The sequence below is a fragment of the Falco rusticolus genome, chromosome 1 (genome assembly GCF_015220075.1).
Source record: "Falco rusticolus isolate bFalRus1 chromosome 1, bFalRus1.pri, whole genome shotgun sequence".
NCBI lineage: Eukaryota > Metazoa > Chordata > Aves > Falconiformes > Falconidae > Falco > Falco rusticolus.
The window spans coordinates 126,119,749-126,139,731 of NC_051187.1; the positions used below are offsets into that span (position 1 = coordinate 126,119,749).

The following is a 19,983-nucleotide window of genomic DNA, read 5'->3' on the forward strand; positions in this document are numbered from 1 at the left end:
GTCGTTCACCATTCCATTCATCATTTTATTTTATTATAAGCTATTTGCTAGTAAGCTGGTAAAATATTGAAAACTTTAAAATGTCTCTTTTTGCAAAACACAGTAAAATTTAATTTAGAGATAAATATAACATAGGCAGATATTTGTGACAAAACTGGAAAGCTAGTTCTATAATCAAAGGGAACTCCTGATAGCTTTCTTCTGGATATTTGACGGTTTTAATTCAGTTGCCTAACATCTAACTGTAGGCATTACAGTTTAAGGATTTTGGCCTTAACGTCTCCTCATTATCCTCATAACTTAATGTGCATTTGAAGGAATAAATGTTATGACACAAGCTGAAAATTCAAACCTGTTTGTATTTAGACACTTAAATATGGCAGTGTCAAAGAGAGTAAAAGCAGCATTGATAGGAGGTTTAAACATACTAACCTAAAAGTAAATTAGGTTTTAAAAAGTTTAAAATAATAACATTTCTTTCACATTTAGTCATTGCCAGAAGTAGTTTTTTTTTTAAACAAGCAACGTATTGGGGAAAAAAGCAACAGTTTTTAGATTAATGCGTTAACTGATACAACATTCCTTTTAGAATTGATCAAATCAGTGTGGGATTTTTCCTACTTATTCCTTTTGCAGGATATGCAAGATGTACAGGATTTTCAGATGTATCTTTAGTACTCTGGAAAGAACAGAGTAGGGGATCCCAAAACATCTTAGAAGATCCTGAGATACTGACTGTTCATGGGTTTACCTATTTTCCAAGAATGCAAATGTAGGAGTCAAGGACACTGAAGAGAGACTGACTGTAAGAACAGAAATACAGGCGCTGGTTTTGACCAAAGGGAATGAATCATAGTGGGGCAGGGAAAGGTGACAGACACAGACTTCTAACCCCCTAAACTTCTATTACAATCTCCAAATCAGAAGTTTCAAGTTCTGAGAGAATATGAAGGTAGACAAGCATTAGGGTATTTAAAGAAAAAATTATTTTCAAATTGACTGCTAATTTATACTTGATTCTGTTGAAGGCTACATTTTACTAGCTTTCACTTCCACAAAGTTATCACAAAAACACACAAAGCTTAAAAATTATTTATCCTTTTATACAGTGATGGAAAAAAATGTTTCTTTTTCTTGCTCAACAAGAACTCAATGGCAAAGTAAATTCCTGAATTGGTCAAGTACTTTAACAAAAAGAATAACCTCTTTCTTTACCAGTTACCAGATGGTTCAGAGCAATTAACTCAAACACACTATCACTATTTTCTAAAATGAAGTGCCAAAAACCTGACAAGAATACTGTGTTATGTAACTGTTAAACATCCGGCCTACCAGGTGCTTAGATATTACTCTATATCAAGTATTTCTGATACTTGTGCATGAAAAAGATGTATGGATCAAATAGATCTCCATGTCTGAAATACCTTTCGTATTGTCCAGCTTGGCCACAACTTTCTGTTCAGTCACATTCCAAATAATCACTAAACTGTCTGCACTGGCACTTGCAAACGTGTCAGGATTGTGGGGACACCAAGATATGGCTGTGATTGTCTTCTTATGCTCAGACATAATTGCCCGGAGCTTGAATTCATTGTATTGGTGATCCAGCTAAACAAAAAGTAAAATTAATTTTAGAATTATGTATTTTTTTAAACTCACTTTAAGTAATGTCTGGTTGGAGAATAGTTCATATAACAATATTAGACTTACAGATGAATTTATAGTGGATTTAACGATTGTCAGTACCCGACATCTCAATAAATTAAATTCTCATACATTTGACTTGGACAGAAAAGATATTAAATATTCAATGAGCTGAACCAGTACTTAGTTTATCCTCCTGTCACTTATGAACTATTATATTCCATTAATAACTGCACTCAAACACAACCCTGAAGTGTTTTGTTTACAGGCATGGTAACAATCATTTAGTAATCTGCAAGGGGTTAAACAGGATAGAATATGAAAATGAGTTTGAAATCCCTCTCATTTCTTAAATTGCTTGGTACACCTAAGAAAAAAAAAATCAAATGCCCAAACCTGACACAGTAAATTTTATTTTAATCCTACTAGCAGAATAACTCATGAAGCACATCCTCTATTTCCTGACTTATTTCTCAGTCTGAAAATTCCACATCACAGCATTTCTGGTTTTTTGTTAGGTGGTGTTGTATAGTGACTGTGAACTTCAGAGGACCATGGTGCTAGGCAGTTCAGATATGCAGAAAGAACTTGTTCCAAATCAAAGAAAGGTGGGACACTAAACCCACAACTTTGCACAGTGGGTTAAACTATTTCAAAAGATACTTTTACACTACTGCTTCAAATGAAACCATGGAATTGTTTCATTTTTCTCTCAGAATCTGCTCTTCTATCACTTCTATCACAATCATCTCAAATGTTTGCTGGACTGAGAGCCTGTCTTTCAATAATTCTTGACATATACAACTTCAAACATAACATTTACATCAATCTTTTGCACAAGCTGTAATAAGGAGAAAAAATTATTTGCAAGGAGTATCTTGAATGGAAGACTGAGTTTTAAATAGGCATCTTCTCAGCAACAATCATACTTTCAAAAGCATTGTAGAAATATTTATTGAAAGAGTTCAAAGTGAGATAAACTACAATGTAAAAATGTAACCAGTCTGTTAAATAATCTTACCTGATAAATATAAATAGCAAGGGTAGCACAGTAAGCAAATCTGTCCCCACTAGCAGCACATACATCCTTGTTCCATGGCTGACATCCAGCAGCTAAAAGTCCCACTTGTTTAACCTGCGACATTTTTGCCTTTAAAACAGAAACTTATTAGACTACAAGATAACAGTGTTAAAGAACAGAATAATACATTTTTGTTCCCATAAATAATGTATTGTATATGTATTTTTAAAATATAGCTAGCCTTTATGTTTTAACAGCAACATCTTGTGTTTATGAGGTAAAATGAATGTATCTGAAATAAAGCAAAGCAGACGTTTGGAGGTTTCAGTGCTACACAAGAAATGGACTTTGATACCACGCACAGGGATCCACTTTAGAGAGGAAAAGCTGGGGACAGCCCATGATCACTTGAATAGTTCTTGATTTGTAAATCAAGTAGCTGAAGCTGTTCTTCATCACTTCTACTTTCTTCTGCAGCTTGGTTTGACACTTTCTCTATTCCAGTGTAATGCCCCCTCTGCTCTCTTCTTCCCTTTATCCCCCACAAAATAAACCATACGCTAATAATTTTGCTTTAGGTTAAGCAATGTGTCTAAAAAGGTCTTCAAAGCACCTGCATAGAACAACTATGCATCACTTATTATCATCATCCTTTTTGGAGAGGCTTTCTAAATTTTCTTGATAATTACCGTTTAACAGAAAAGTTGTAAACTGGAAAATAAAAAGCAAGGCTTGGTGTAACATTACTGTATTAGCGTATAGCAAAGTGTGCTACCACTGTCCAAACCAAGCGTCAAGCTTACCGGTCCTGCTCATAATGAGGCAACAACCGACTTGACCACCAGAACACCAGAAATGCTTTGCTCGCCCAGAGCCGTTATCCGCCTAGCTCCCATCTGATTCACAATAATGTCAAACTGTTACCAAGAGCACACACGAGCCTCGCCGTTTTTCTCTGGCCCATTTACGTACCCTACTACGACCAAGAACGTACACATTTGCAAAGGTATCGTTAACTCCTGGGTGGGTTGTACAAGACGATCTCCAGAGGTCACTTCCAACCACAATTGCTCTGGTACAAAGCTGGTACAAAGCCTGCTTCACCAACCTGCAGAAATGACTGTGGCTTTAGCACCACCATGGGAGGCTCTGGTGGCCAAACAACTGCAAGTGAGGTTGACAAGGATGACTAGGTGGACCACAGCCTACAACAGCGAGGGGATCCAAATGGCAGAACAAGGTCTAAATAGCTGCAAAAAGGATTTACTTCTGCATAGAAGTCAACCCAAACAACTGGATTAAAAAGGGACACCTTCCACTAGACCAGGTTGCTTCAAGCCCCATTCAACCTGGTCCTGAACACTTCCAGGGATGGGGCATCCACAGCTTCTCTGGGCAACCCGTTCCAGTGCCTCACCACCCTCACAGTAAAGAATTTCTTCCCGATATCTAATCTAAATGTACCCTCTTTCGGCTTAAAGCCATCATCCCTCATCCTATCAGTACACGCCCTTGCAAAAAGTCCCTCACCAGCTTTCTTTTAGGTCCCCTTTAGGTACCAAAAGGCTGCGGTAAGGTCTCCCTGGAAAATTCTTTTCTCCAGGCTGAACGACCCCAACTCTCTCAGCCTGTCTTCACAGGAGAGTGAAGTCCTCCAGTCCTCTGAGCATCTTTGTGGCCTCCTCTGGACTCAGTCCAACAGGTCCATGTTCTTCTTATGCTGGGGGCTCCAGAGCTGAATGCAGTACCCCAGGTGGGGTCTCATCTCCCTCAACCTGCTGGCCATGCTTCTTTTGATACAGCCCAGGATTCAGTTGGCTTTCTGAGCTGCAAGCACACACATTGTCAGGCCATGTTGAGCTTCTCATCTACTTAACACCCCCAAGTCCTCCTCCGCAGGGCTGCTCTTAATCCATTCTCCACCCAGCCTGTATCAGTGCTGGGGGTTGACCCCGACCCATGTGCAGGACCTTGCACTTGACCTTGTTGAACATCATAAAGTTTGCTTGGACCCGCCTCTCAAGCCTGTTAAGGTCCCTCTGGACAGCATCCCTTCCCTCCAGCGTGTTGACCACACCACACAGCTTGGTGTTGGTGGCAAACTTGCTGAAGGTGCAATTAATCCAAGTTTTCGTGTCACTGGCATAGATGTTGAACAGCACGGGAACAAGTACACACCCCTGGGGAATGCCATTCGTCACTGGTCTCCCCTTGGACATCAAGCCATTGACCACAACTCTTTTGAGTGTGTCCATCCAGCCAATTCCTTATCCACTGAGCAGTCCACCTGTCAAATCCATGTCTCTCCAGTTTAGAGACAAGGTTGTCATGTGGGACAGAGTCAAATGCTTTGCACAAGTCCAGGTAGATGACATCAGTTGCTCTTCCTTCATCCACCAACTTGGTAACCCTGTCATAGAAGACCATGAAATCTGTCAGGTGTGATTTGCCTTGGTGACAGCCAACATGGCTTCACTAAATCACCTCCTTATTTTCCATGTGCCTTAGCGTAGTTTCCAGGAGGATCTGCCCCATGATTCTGCCAGGCACAGAGGTGAGACTGACTGGCTTGTAATTCCCCAGGTCTTCCTTTTTTCCCTTTTAAAAAATGGGTGTTAGGTTTCCCAGTCTGTGGGAACTTCACCAGATTGCCACGACTTCTCAAATATGATGGACAGTGGCTTAGCCACCTCATCCACCACTTCCCTCAGGATCCATAAATGCACCACATCGGTTCCCATGGACTCGTCCCACTTCAGGTTCCTTAGATGGTTTCAAACCCGATCTCCTACAGCGGGCAGTTCTTCATTCTCCCAGTCCTTGCCTTTGCCTTCTGTGACTTGGGAGCTGTGGCTGGAACACTTGCTGGTGAAGACCGAGGTGAAAAAGTCGTTGAGCACTTCAGCCTTCTCCATGTCCCAGGTAACCAACCAGGTCTCCCATTTCCTTCTGGAGAGGGCCCACATTTTCCCTAGTCTCTCTTTTATCACTGACATAACTACAGAAGCTTTTCTCGTTGCCCTTCATGCCCCTGGCCAGATTTAGTTCTACCAGGGATTTAGCTTTCCTAACCTGACCTCTGGCTGCTCAGACAATTTCTCTGAATTCCTTCCAGGATACCTGTCCTTGCTTCCACCCGCTGTAGGCTTCCTTTTTGTGCTTGAGTTTGTCCAGGAACTTCTTGCTCATCCATGCAGGCCTCCTGGAGTTTTTGCCTAACTTCCTCTTTGTTGGGACACATTGCTGCTGAGCTTGGAGGAGGTGATCCCTGAATATTAACTAGCTTTCTTCAGCCCCTCTTCCCTCCAGGGCTCTATCCCATGCTACTCTATGAAGAATATCTCCCTGATGATGCCAAAGGCCACTCTCCTGAAGCCCAGGGTAGCAATCTTGCCATGTGCCCTTCTCGCTGCCCTAAGGATCTTGAATGCCACCATTTCATGGTCACTGCAGCCAAGGCTGCCCTTGAACTTCACATTACCCACCAGCCCCGTCTTGTTGGTGAGCACAAGGTCCATCATAACATCCCTCCTCATTGGCTCCTCTGTCACTTGGAAAAGCAAGTTATTGTCAATGCATTCCAAGAACCTTCTGGATTGCTTATGCCCTGCTCTGTTGTCCCCCCAAAAGATATTGGGATGGTTGAAGTCCCTCATGAGGACCAGGGCTTGTGAACATGAGATGGCTCCTACCTGTCTATAGAGGGCCTCATCTGCTTGGTCTTCCTTGTTTGGTGGCCTGTACCAGACTCCCATTACAAGATCACCTGTCCCTGTCCTTCCTTTAATTCTGACCCATAAGGTCTTGGTTGGCTTCTCATCCATCCCCACGTGGAACTCCATGCACTCCAGCTGGTTGCTGACAGAGAGGGCAACAACCCCTCCTCTTTTCCCGTGCCTGTTCTTCCTAAAGAGCTCATATCCTTCCATTCCAAGACTGGGATGGGATCTTTAGGTCAAACAGATGAGACTATTAATCTTTAAAGACACGGAGAGTTATGTTCAATTTACCATGTGTTAGTACATTTTCAAGCCCCAGAAAGGAAGGGGAATTAAAAAGCAAAAAGGAGACTTCAAATGCCATCAAGTATTTTGAGGGAGCAACTGTTGGTTAAGTGCAAGGGTTGGCTATGCAATGCACTGCTGTCTAACGGCCCTAGGAGAGATACGCTGCCTGCAGATCACACTTCACCTACTTGGTATCAGCTGTATGGAGGGGGAAATATTTTTCTGAAACACATTAATATTAAAGGTGCATATAGAAAAAACTTTGTACAGGTATGGTAATAATGACCTATAATAGCCAAGGGAACCTATTGGTCAATACTGAAAAAAGCATATTATATAAATAATAATTAAAAAATCATTTTAATGCATATATACAAGGGATTAAAATGAAGTTGAATGATCAATTTTATCTTCCATTTTTCTTGCTTGGGGTATCTACTTGGTAGACAAAGAGTAATGAATAAATATAAGAAGCAACCTCCGTGAGATTATAAGTCTCTTACTTTGGAAGGTGTGAAAGGGAAAAAAAAACAGAGAGAGAGACTTATTTTGGGTGCTGCTGTAGCAGATCAGGATCAGATTGAATGTCTGGGACTAATCATCTCTAAGATATCACTGACTGTAGTTACAGTGCTTAATAGTTCTGACCAAATTCTAAATGCCTAGAAAACCCCCAAACACCCATGTTTAACCTCTGAATGAAAATGTTGGTAAAGGAGACTGTACAACAACAGAGCAGAAATATATAGAAAAACAGGTTACAAGGTACAGCTCTGCTGCAGAGTAGTGCTTTGGCTATTAGACCTCCTTTCTGTCTCTGCCAACGATATTAATTCTTCTGACTTCTGCAGCAAATACATTAGAGATTCCAGAGAACAGTTCTATAAACTGCACCACCTTGCAGCTCATTTGCAATCCATCTCATGTTATGAACGACATGAGTCCCACAGAGAGGAATTTATCTTCTTAAAGAATCAGCAAAGTGACCAAAATTAGACTCCAAATTTCCAATTTTGCCACTTAGTGTTCTTTTTACCATTTAGTAAATTACAAGTTCCAGAGGTCACTTCTGTGCAATTAAAGTATCAATTACATATATACCCAAATCCAAAGATTTCTGATTTCAGAACTGCACTACAGACTTTTTCCAATCACAATGAAAAAAATAACTGGCACCACCAACAACCACTTTTTCTGAAATCAGTCATCCAGTTGATTACATAACTTACTAAAATGCAGAGTAATATCTTGAATATCTCTGTTTCCATTCTTGATTCCAGGGAAAAGATAATGGTTAAAAGACTAGATATGTTAGCAAAAACATAAGGAACATTAAAAAAGCCCCAGTGAATTAGAAGAGAATTAGATGTACAATATTGGATTATCATAGGTTGAGTTTGTAGGTTTACCGCATGTAAGAGTGATTAAAAGTTAACATATATTGTAGACACTAAGAATGCACAGATAACTATTTTACAGTAATCACAGATTTGTCTCATTTTGAACAGATCTTCTCTTTTGCCTTCTTATATGGGAGCTAAGAGGTTCCTGATTTGATGAAATTTAATCTGTAAGAAAGTATTAACTTAAATCTTGTTTAATTTGCCATTTGGTTACAGGTAAAATTGATCGTAAAGTTAAGATGTCTTACAGATGCTAAAACAATTTCACATATTTTTTTTCAGAGTAACAACAAATTGTCTTGTAGAATGGTGCAGTAATCTGTATTTAAAAAAAAATATCCTGTTAATATATTCAGTACATCTTCCTTTTGGCCTTGGTATAAGAGACAGAAGTTATTCCTGACTACATGAAATCTAGTCTACAGGAAAATACTACACTAAGCAGCTGCAAATAAGGAGGATTCCAAGCCTAAATGTTGAAATCTAGAACAAAAAGGTCCTCTGCACTGCTTTTAAAATTACCATGACCACAAAACAGACTTGCACTTTGGGTCTGGAGACAGTTCTCCACTATAGAGCTTTCTTCTCTGTGTTTTCCACGCAGCTGATTAACAATGAAGAGTCTTTTATGTATTTTCTTCACGTCATCAGGACACCTGCATAGTTTAGGGTATTTTAATGGTTTCTAAATGCATATGTCACTGCTTAGAATTTAGGCTACAGTAATGATGACCAAAAAATCATTGTCATCAAATAGCTATAAAATTATTTAAGCCTACTTCTAAATGTATGTCTGTAAGCATTGCCAGATATGACACATTAAGCACCGTATTTGAAATACAACAACACATTTGTCTTCTCTTGGTTCTACATTTAAAGACAAAAAGTAACTGATTTTTTGGAAGAAATTCTCCAATTGAAGCCTCATTCACAACTTCAAACTAAACAATCATTTTTTGATAATGTACTATTTTTCTTAAGAGTCTGAAATTCAAATGAAAATGCCTCCTAAATAAGACTCAGCATTTAGATGAAAAATGCTGCTTTGTGGTATATCATTATTTCACTGAGTTAATTCATGCTTAAGAAGCATTATTAAACATCGATTCTTCATATAGGTAACTTTTTAACATACACTAAAATAGGAAAAATCTAAGTATTCAGAGTTGTATTATAGAAAGGAATGTGCACTTTAAATAATAATGTTTGCTGCTTTAAACTTGTTAATATTCGCTGCTCCCTGTAATGAGTTACACTGCTTTACAAAAAATATAGTAATTAAGAAAAAGCATTCACTTTGAAATTCAGTACAACAGTATCTAGAAGAAGAAATTACAATTGTGTGGCACACCGACTTATTCTAAGAATTCTGCATTAAAGCAGTTTTCTACAAATATTTTCAGACACTACAGATTCCTGTTGAACATACTCATAGCACAAAGGAGAAAGCAGCATTCATTAGATCAGCCTGAGTAAACTGGCAGAAAACTAGAAATGCAGGATAACTGAATATATGTATGATTTCACACATTTTTACATAATTGAGATTTTTCATACTTTGTTAAAAAACTATTTTGTTTCAATATAAGGACTGTACCAGTATTAATATTGGACTCTAAAGCATACACTGAAAAAAACTCCGCATGTAAAAAACATATACCACACTGGGAAAGCTATCAAAGGATGCCCAGTTTCCAAGGAGATGAAGGGAAGAGGGAGGACAACAAAAACCTTTCTTTTCAATTGGCATGAGCAGCAACATTTTAAGTCCTTCCTTGTTACTAAATATAGAAAAAAAAATATTCAATTTTGTATACCATAGAGTTAATATTATTTTAAAACAACTGCATGGACATGGCTATATATCAATAACTTCAAGATAAATGCCTAATAATCCCTACCTTAGCATAGGTATCATTTTTTGTAAACCACTTAAGAATGTCCATGTTCATTCCAATACCTTGCTGCTCTCCAAAATGCAAAATCTTGTCCTGGTTGTAGAATGAAATCGTTTTACTTGACAGATGAAGGAACTAAACCTTGATGTTCACCGAATAATGCAGTTACTAAAGGATGCAAGAGCATTGTGTCGCACCACACACACAACACAGCAGTGTCAGTAGCCTGGCAACTGCAGCTCTTTAACAGGCACCATTTTAATTTTAACCTAACTCCTTTTTCACTGCTTCAGCTACTCAGCGTATTTCATTGCTTGTTGTATTTCCTGATTATACTACAATGGTATTTACAGAATAATAACAGCTCTTTACACTCATCACTTAGCACCCTTTAATTATGAAGAGGTGTGCTTGCATGTTGTTAAGTATTCATAAATTTATAACCATCAAGCACAAGCAACAGCATATGCTTATTTTGTTAGCAATTGTGGTCCATATCATGTATGACCTGTCCAAATGAGTACATATGCAATATGGCATGCACACAGAAGTGAATATACAGTAGCCTTCTGTTAACCAATATGCTTCTGTGCATACAAACCCCTAATTTCTGAACAGCTATATGCAGTAAAGTGCTATACGCAATGCCTTCTGCTTCTGTTCATTCTTTTGTCACTATCTTCCAACGAAGTTTGTATGTTTTCTTATGTGGAAAGCATGCTGTCACTCCTGTATATTTGACATATAAAACTGTTATATCTCATCCAGACTATTGTCGCCAGGTACCAGTATCTTTGTCAATATGTCAATGATAATGTAATAATTAAAGATCTTCTTCAGTGACATAAAAGTGATGTCTCCTTAAAAACATTGGGTATATTTACCCATCTTTGTGGGAAAATCCATTGGAAATGAAAACGTGACCTATGAACCACAGTTTCAAATTCATTACTCTATCTGATGGGACCAGTTTGAAGCACCAGTTAATGGACAGTGAATTTATCTTGCTAAAACCACAAACACCTTCAAACCAACCAAGAAACATCCAAGTGCAAGACAGTGTGGAAGCCAACTTAATCGTAACTATGCCTGCCTCAACAACACCGAGACTCATGTATTAACGTTAAGTGTAATTAATACTAGCCTTCTTCCAATGGGGCTGGAAAACATTTAGCACAGTACAGTGATGTTAAGAAATTGAATTCTGATTATTATATCCAGACCCATGAAATAAAGGATAATTGGAAATATTCTGTGCATATGCAGCTTAAAAGTCAATGGACAAATTTAAATTACTAAGAATAAACAGAGCAATGAAATTTCCAAAAACTTCAATGTTTCTGGAAGGAGCATTTCAGAATTTAGGAAATGTACTATTCTATGCTACCTATCCATTACCTTTATATGCATTTATATCTATTACTTTATGAATCTGGGGAATCTCAAATTTAAAAGTAAGTACATCAGAAGATGAAAAGAAATCTTACACTATGAAAATTCTGACAATATCTATATTGTCCAAGATCAGCTGTCATTAATATTAATAGACCCACAAGGAAAAAAAAAGCTTAGAAAAAAAGATACAGATGGTGGTGTTGTATTTCAGTTGTACTCTTTAAAGAACCAGATATCTCAATTATTAGTTGAGCTACTCCTTTAAAACAAAGACTCTTCCTACTTTGCATGGAGTACCACAAAACGATAAAGAATTTTCAGTTCTTTATACGGACAATCAAACTGCAGTTTCTAATGTAGGTCTCTAAACAGTATTACTGAGACTATTACACACTACTTCAAGCAACTACTTCTGGGCAAAAGATGAGCAAAACCTGACTATATTAATCATGACAGTCACATGTAGAACAATGTAGAATAATTACATAGGTTTATGCACCTACTGCTCTAAACAAAGGTTAAACCTTTCGTATTTCCAGGAGAATTTAATCTAGGTAGTCTAGTGCTTGTAACAGTATCAGGTTGTACCACTATGCAGTACCATTCTGTGTGAAAATCAAATTGTTTTTCTATTTTTTGTATGCAATTCAGGGCACACAGACTATCTGTGGCACCCAGAGAATCAGATTAACGAGACACAAGAGAGTTCCTTGCAGAAGGCTTTGAATTTTAGCAAGATTCTTCTAAAATGCCAGAAACCTCAGCTAGACTCCTACAACCTACATTTGCAGGTGACATTTCCTAACTTAACGATAACCTAGCAAATGTTCAAAATGAGTGTACTCAGTTATCCAGACACTGACTAGCAAAAGAACACTATTATTTAAAAGATCATTCTAAATAAACAAGTGCTCTACTAGTGTTTGCAGCCATTTTAAACCTCCACAATAAACTCGGAGTCAAATAGCTACTAGAATTTTTTTAACTACAGTATCTCTAGCTTCACAAGGGAAGAAGTTGTGGACCTCTTGCTGAAGTCTGGAAAAAGTTTGAATTCACAGTCACAGCCTCAGACTGTATTTTACAGAAACAAACACTTGACATTAAAAACAAAGATATTAATCTAAGATAGTTACCCTGCTTAGAAAACCTAAGGCCAACTATTTAACCTTTAAAAAATAGTAACTTGTGGTAGGTCTTACAAAGGAGAGTTTCTGACTGTCTTGACTATGCTACTTGTGCAGTTTAATTAGAATATCCTTTACTGTACTACTTTAACAAGATAATCTACAAAGCAACACTAGGGCTTGAAATAGGGCATGGAGAAATGCTGGTATTTCTAACATCACATCACCGGCTACGCTGAACTACATACCTAATCAACCCAAGACATCCTATCTAGCAGTGGTAACAAAACCATCATCTCTAAGTATTGGTTAGTTGTATGGTACCAGAGATCTAGTCTTCAGATACTGTTACGTAATACAAAGAAATACATACAACCATGTCTGATCTCAGCATAAAGCATCTAAGCCTCTGTAAGAATATTGTTCTCGTCTTCCAGCCCAGAGCTACCACAATCACCAGAAAATTGCTTTTCTGCTGGCAAATTGCTAAGATGCTTCTGATTTCAGATAAAGTTACCTCTTGACACATCTCACTCCCGAATCCCTGATGAGCAGCTCTTAAAAGATAACTCCACATGTGGAACAGTCATATCATGAATAACACGCAAAATGAGAACAGTGAAGTATTAAAACCTGCTAGTTTTTAGTACTTATAATCATATAGCTGGCATTACAGAGTAATACACAATAACACAATTAAAGCAGCTCCTGGCCTTTATGTTTCAGTAGCATCTCTAATTCATTAGCTAAGAGTATACTATCAAAATGAGAAATAAAAATTACAGAAATATATGGTTACATAAAGGAGCTTGGTATAATGAAAGAAATGTGACTTATATTCACCTCTCACCACAAATCTATGAAAGCAGCAGTAGATCAAGCTTGCCCAAAACATGCAGTTAATAAACATTAAAAAAATCCAAGATATACTGCAAATGTTGCTATAGTAACAACCTCTCCTCCTTGGAAAAATGTTCATAAAAATATACAGATATCCAATGTATAACTTGAAAATTACCCTAGGTGAATTTGATGTCTCCCAAATATTTTTTACTCAATTACTGTTTATAATTATTTTAGTTTACTCCATGCACAGTACATTAATTCCTCCTAATACAATACAATTAAATGTTTGATTTCTATCTCATTACATATTAAAGAATTACTACTCATTAAATTATGCAACCTGGAAAAATGCAACTAGCTGGCCACTAAACTTCCAGTATCTTTTATGCAGTTAGCAACATTAATTTGCAATAAACTTCATTTTACATGTGTTTATCTATGATTCAAGACGTTCATCAAAACTACTAAAAATCCCTTCTTAGCACCACTATGGGAATATTACTTTTGGTACTAGTAATATAGTAAACAGCAGCTTAAAGAAGAAAAATATAAAAGTAGTAAAAGAGAAAATATTAATTTAAACAATTCTTACTCGTTGTTGTCCTTCATACCAATCATCTTCATCAAACCAGTGGGAAATGTAAGTCATCCAAGCCATGACAGAAGGCAGAGTTGAAATAAAAACTAAAGGACCTGAACACATGTAAGTACAATGATCCTGTGCTAAAATTTACTCAACATTATAACAAACTACCCAAAGATCAGATCTGAACTCTGATATGATTCTACATTAATAAGCTTTACATTTATAAATATATAATCTAAAATACTTCAACAGCAATTTAAATGCCACATGTAATGGATTCTGAAACGGAAAACAGAAATCAACACTGAATCAATTACTAAATTTTATATTCCAGTATTTTAAATTAAAACAGGTTAGTGCTTCAAGCTCCATTTTACAATGCTTCTGAGCTCTGAAAATGAGGTGCTGTTTGAGTCTCCATAAAAATTATTTTCCTTTTTTTCAAATGTACTGTCTGTAAGAAATGTGGTTCAGTGCACAAAAGCTTGTATTGAAATGTAAAATACCTTCAGAATCATGGGGAGCGCTACGTTTTGGTTACGCAGGGAGGGTTTTCAACTGGCACAGTAGGAGGAGCCACGATTATCGCAAGTGCCAAACATCTTATGTTTAACATTTTTTTAAAAAGAGAAAAAAAAAAAAAAGCATGAGAAAAAGATCTGCATCTCCATTGTTAGCAGCCAGCAGAGCCTGAAGGGCTCAGACACAGGCACCAGCACCGGCTGGAAAATTTAAAAAGTCTAATTTTCACTAATTCATTGTAATGCATCTGCTTCTTTTCTCTCCTTCAGGAGAGTTTCACTTATCTGACTGTATTTATTCCTTCTGCAGCTAGTTATCTTTTTCTGGTACGCTCCCAAGTTTTACATCAGATTTCACAGTGCATTATACCAATGAGAACAAGAAGTAAAAAGAGGAATAAAAGCTGTATTGTTCACACCACAACTGAGTACTGCAGCAGCACACCTCATCAACTGTGCCGTTTAGGAGACATTATCATACAGATCTTCCTGACTGCACGGTTGCAGAAACTGTCAAATCCTCAACAGATATTATGCAGACCTAAAAATCACCAGTTTCTTCGAGAAATCTACAACCCAGGCAACATCTGCCTTTCTGTACTGGGTTAACAAGCTGTTACCCAAAATTCCTAAGAAATGCAAAAGCTAGACTGTGAAGTCAATTGTTTAATCAAGAAATAAACTAAACAAAGTAAGAAAAGAACAGTTGGAAGTACCAGATACTAATCTAGAGTTACTGGTTAACACTACTCACCATTTCCAAAGAGCAATTCAGTATCATTTCCCGTCCTACTCTAGCACACGTAGTTTCCAATAAGGCTATTGTATATTGTATAAGTAAACTACATTCTCAGATACACAGTGGGGAAATAAAGGCAGGCAGCAATACTTCTCCTTTCCAACCTCTTACTCAGAAATGACATCCAAGGGGAACCCCCCCCACCAAACAACAAACAAACCACACAAAATAATAAAAATTTTAATCAAGAAACCCACTATATTTAGGGGAAGCAGCATTCCCAGATTAGCAGATAATTATTATTTTTTTTGTGCAGTTATACAGTCCTCCAGAGGAAAGGATACATACAGAACAGGACACAGAGGTATTTCCCATCATACTGCTGAAATTTTTCAGGTTACTTGCCCTTTCAGACTTTGGCTCAAACATAAACAATGCAAAATACACAAAACTGCATGGTCTCATAAACTACATGGGAAATATAGGATTAATTCAGACATCTTTATACATACAGCTGAAGAAATGCCTCACTATATCCATGGTCTATGACTAAATGATAAAAATGTTACTGATGTACCACTCCTATGAACAAAAATTTTACAATTTGCTAAACAAATCCTATCCACATTATTACTGCTTGTTACACCCCAAAATCATAGTTTAAAATAAATTAATACTGGCGCATTTAGGAAAGCCTTTGCTTTCAGGCTGCTCTGTCTGTTATAAGGTCACATATATATAGCACATATATTCAGAAGCTTGAGCGAAGTCTTACATGTAGCTCAACAATAACAAATCTGTTTGGTTTACACCTATAGCTGTTCCACAATATATGTGAACTGAATTTTCTAGTCTCAATACCAACCTATTAGAATGATGAGTCTCTCAAAAGAGACTAACACCATGGTTCACATTTTCAGAATCATCAGGAGAGCATGGGCTAAATTAATACGGATACTGTATTAACTGGTGCTACCTTCGGCTCAAAGGTACAGATGCAATTCAAATAATCACAGGATAGTCAATGGGAACTTAAACTGCTTAAACTGATTTGTTAAAATTACCTGTAAATAAAGTAAAAAGCTTTGTGCTAAATTACACTTGAAAAATTAAGACAAGAAAGACTAGTAGATGCAAATGCATCACGGGTCCATTGCATTTGTTTGCCTATTCCATCACTCACCTCCAACTGCTGGAAAAATTATTATACTATAGGTATAATACTCCAGTGGAGGATGAAGGAAACTATGTACTAAATATTACAATAAAAATATGAAAAATCTCAAAGTATTCCATCCCTTAAATGTTTATAATTAATCTTATTATAAATCTTATTAAATGCTTTATAAATAACTTAGTATGCACTTAACCCAAAGCCCAGATGGTACGTTTAATTAAGTGTTCTTTGCAATCAGTTTTAAAGACAACAAAACATATTATGATGTCAAAGTCAAAAAACTGGATTTTTGTTCAAGCACTGAATGTTAATAGGAAATTTTAATAGATCAGACCAAAAGAGACATCTATACGGCCTTGCAATCAATTACCCAATAAATGTATTTGCAATATCCCAGAGGGGATAAAAAGATATAACAGATCTTATTCATTTCATGCAGAAACAACTGTTTAATTCTTCAGCTGTCAAAAAGAAATGGAATGAAGCTGCATCAGGGGAAGTTCACTTTCGATGTTAGGAAAAGGTTCTTCACCAAGAAGATGGTTGGTCACTGGAACAGGCTCCCCATGGAAGCGGTCACGCTACCAAGGTTATCAGAGTTCATGGACCACCTGGAAAATGCTTTCATTCATATGTCTTAGTTTTAGGTAGTCCTGTAAGGACCAGGGATTTCAGACTCAATGATCCTTACAGCTCCCTTCCAATCTGAGATAATCTGTGATCAAGCCTCTGCTGTAGTTTTTTCACAATCCTCTCTTTGGAACTTTGGAACATTTCAGCCATAGTATCATTTTACCCTTTTCAGGGTCAGGACTTAACTCCTAGAAGGAACATACTGGTACAGTAACTGCATTTTAGAAACGACGGTTGTTACGCATATGTAATAACTAATAGCTAAATATATGCTACAACGAGAATAGTACTGTCAATGTATGTTACAAGTCAAAAAGGTCTGTCACTATTTAGCACTCACAAATATTATCTTCTCATCATTTGAGGTGGAAATTGCAATAGCTATTAATGTTGTAATATAAGATTTCTAGAGAAATACATATAATTCCAAGAGCATACTTTAAAGTAACCCAAGATATCTTGCTGGGTTCCGCACTTCACCTTATTTACATTGCCATGTAAACTTGAAAAGGCAAGTGAGATACACAAAATAAGCCAACTAAAAGCATACAAAAATAGCATTCTAGATTTAATGCAGTTCTGGGTCACTTCCCAATGCTTAGCACCTCCTGCATCCACAGTTGTATTAGCACATATTCAAGTACATTATCCAGACTGTCCACAGCCCTCATCAAGTCCCACTGTCATACTTGGTTTGTGTCTCAGGGCTGTGAATGAGCCAGTGTGCTCAGGAGAAGGCCAACTTCTACAATGCCAGAGAGGCAGCTGGACAATACAGGGCCATGGACTCTGCTCTCTCCCCTTCACGTAATTGTGCAGCCTTTATTCTTTATTTCTCAGTCTAGACTCTGAGAGAGACTTTCTGTTCGGAGCAGGGCCCTTACCTGCCTGCAATAAGACCAACAGAAAGCAGTGTAAGCAGGCTACTTAGCAGAGTATGGCAGCCAGGAGCCAAAGGTGACCACAAAGTATGCAGGGGGTGATCTTGCTGACGAGGGACACAATCCCTCAGTACTCAAAAACAACAGAACAGGGCTAGTGATGGTAACCAGGTTCAGCTGACAGTCCAGTGATCACCAGGTAAGTTCACAGGGCCAAAGTAAATCCAAGATCACGACAGGAATTCAGCAGGGCAAGGTCAGAAGCAGCAAGGCATTACAGGCAGGCCCAGCGTGGCTATGGCATAGTTCAGGCACAGACCAGGGCAAAGGCCTGAGCTCCGGTGCAGCTCTAGAGCCCCGAGGTGGAAGGTGCATGGATAGAGGCCCCCACAAGATTTCTCCCAGCTTCACTCTTTCCACACAGTCTGACCTAAGGTTACTCAGCTGCACCGTAGCAGAGCTTGCCTTGTAAACAGACAGTTAAACCCCTGCCATGGGGAAGAAAGGGGGTAACGGGGGAGACTGCAGAGCAAGAATTATGGGCTGGTCAGGCCAATTAAAGCCTGTACGTTGGTGGAACAGATGATGCAGAGGAGCAACACTCGACGCCATAACATCATCAGGTCAAGCTTACAGTCTTGTAAGCTCACAAGAGGTCACTACACTGGCATTCTGACCTGGAAAGAGCCACGGTTTGGGTGCCTACGGCCAGTGTTACCTTCTCAAGGTGTAACGCTGCAGTGCAGAGCAGCTGTTGCTGGCCATGGTTCTGGAAGGTTCCTCTGCTCACAGAGTCTAGTGTCCCTCATCTCAACAGCGTCATGAAAACCGGTATCTTGCTGCCATGACAGGAGATAGAAAACATTCTTCTAGAAGGCAGTTTCTCTTTTTTCTTCTCCCTGTATTACTCTGTTTGGTAAACTTCAAGTGAGGAAGACAGAAGTGGAACAAAAGATGGTTCATAAGGTGAAAGCTACACTGTGGAGATGGAGGGGGTGAACTGGGGAGCTCCAGAGTATACCAACAGCTGCCTGGATGGTGAGTGCACCAAGCCCACCAGCAGAAGGCTGTATAAATGGCAGAGACACTAGACCTCACAGCCGCAAGCTCCACAACTGTGAGTTACAGGGATTCAAAGAAGCTTGCTGACTCAGGAGAAGAGTACAAAATAGGCAGATGAAGGAGACTGATGGAGTACGTAGTTTATTAGCTTTATGGGTCATACAGGAGGTAATGTTCATATAAGGCATTTCCACCTTGCCACACAAGCAACTCCTATGAGGATCGTAATGCATGTAGCGACCACAATTCTAGGATCTGCCATCACAAGCAGTGATGTGCCACTGTAGGATATAGAGAATGGACAAATAAGTTTAGGAATCCTTCACATAAGGTGTTGATACCGGGGAAAAAAGGTCTATACTCTATGCTAAACATTCCCCCCCCTTTCAGATTTACTGGTTTGTAACACGTATAGCCTCAGAGATATTGACTGAGATTGCAGAAGAAATTTCTTCTCAAGTTTATGAGCATCATCTGTCAAGGACAAAAGAAGTCATACATATTCACAGAATTACTGCCCAAGGAACACTGTCTGAAATGACAATGGATCAATGTGGCCAACAATACAATGTTCTTTAATCCTTATTTGGATTCCTAAACCAAATTATTCTCAAAAAAGTTCAGTATTGAACTGATCAATGTGATTCCAGCGCCAGAAAGTTCTCCTAACTTCCAGCAGGAGAGGATTTCATTCCAAGTAAGGACTTTATTGATGATGACAACCTTCAGTTACCTTAAGCGTGGACATTAGGCAGGACAGAAAGCTTAAACCCTATGAAATTTCCTCTAAGATATGATCCAGCAGTAGTAAGATAGTAATTGGGTTTTGCCAGCGGGTTTTAATGATTCTTCCTTATAAGGAAGGATGTGCAATGTGTAAATAGTGACAATTAGTGGAGGTTACTACCTGCATTACCACAGATAAAACAGGTGAATACTTTGCCCCAAAGTTTGATTGACTAGGCATAAATACAAAAACCCTAAACCAGTCAGAAAGGTAAAATGGAAGTGATCCAAATTGTGATGCTTTAGGATAAGAACAT

At 38.2% G+C, this 19,983-nt stretch overlaps 1 protein-coding gene across 1 annotated transcript in view; it reads right to left on the reverse strand.

Annotated features, from left to right (window-relative positions):
• WDR17 (WD repeat domain 17) overlaps window positions 1-19,983 on the reverse strand; it is a 62,842-nt gene that overhangs the window by 36,239 nt on the left and 6,620 nt on the right. Inside the window, exons 2-3 of the mRNA XM_037399477.1 lie at window positions 2,666-2,794; window positions 1,425-1,608 (exon numbers count right to left, since the gene is read on the reverse strand). Coding sequence (XP_037255374.1) covers window positions 1,425-1,608; window positions 2,666-2,788 — 307 coding nt within the window. The 5' untranslated portion in view covers window positions 2,789-2,794. The remainder of the gene's footprint in view (window positions 1-1,424; window positions 1,609-2,665; window positions 2,795-19,983) is intronic.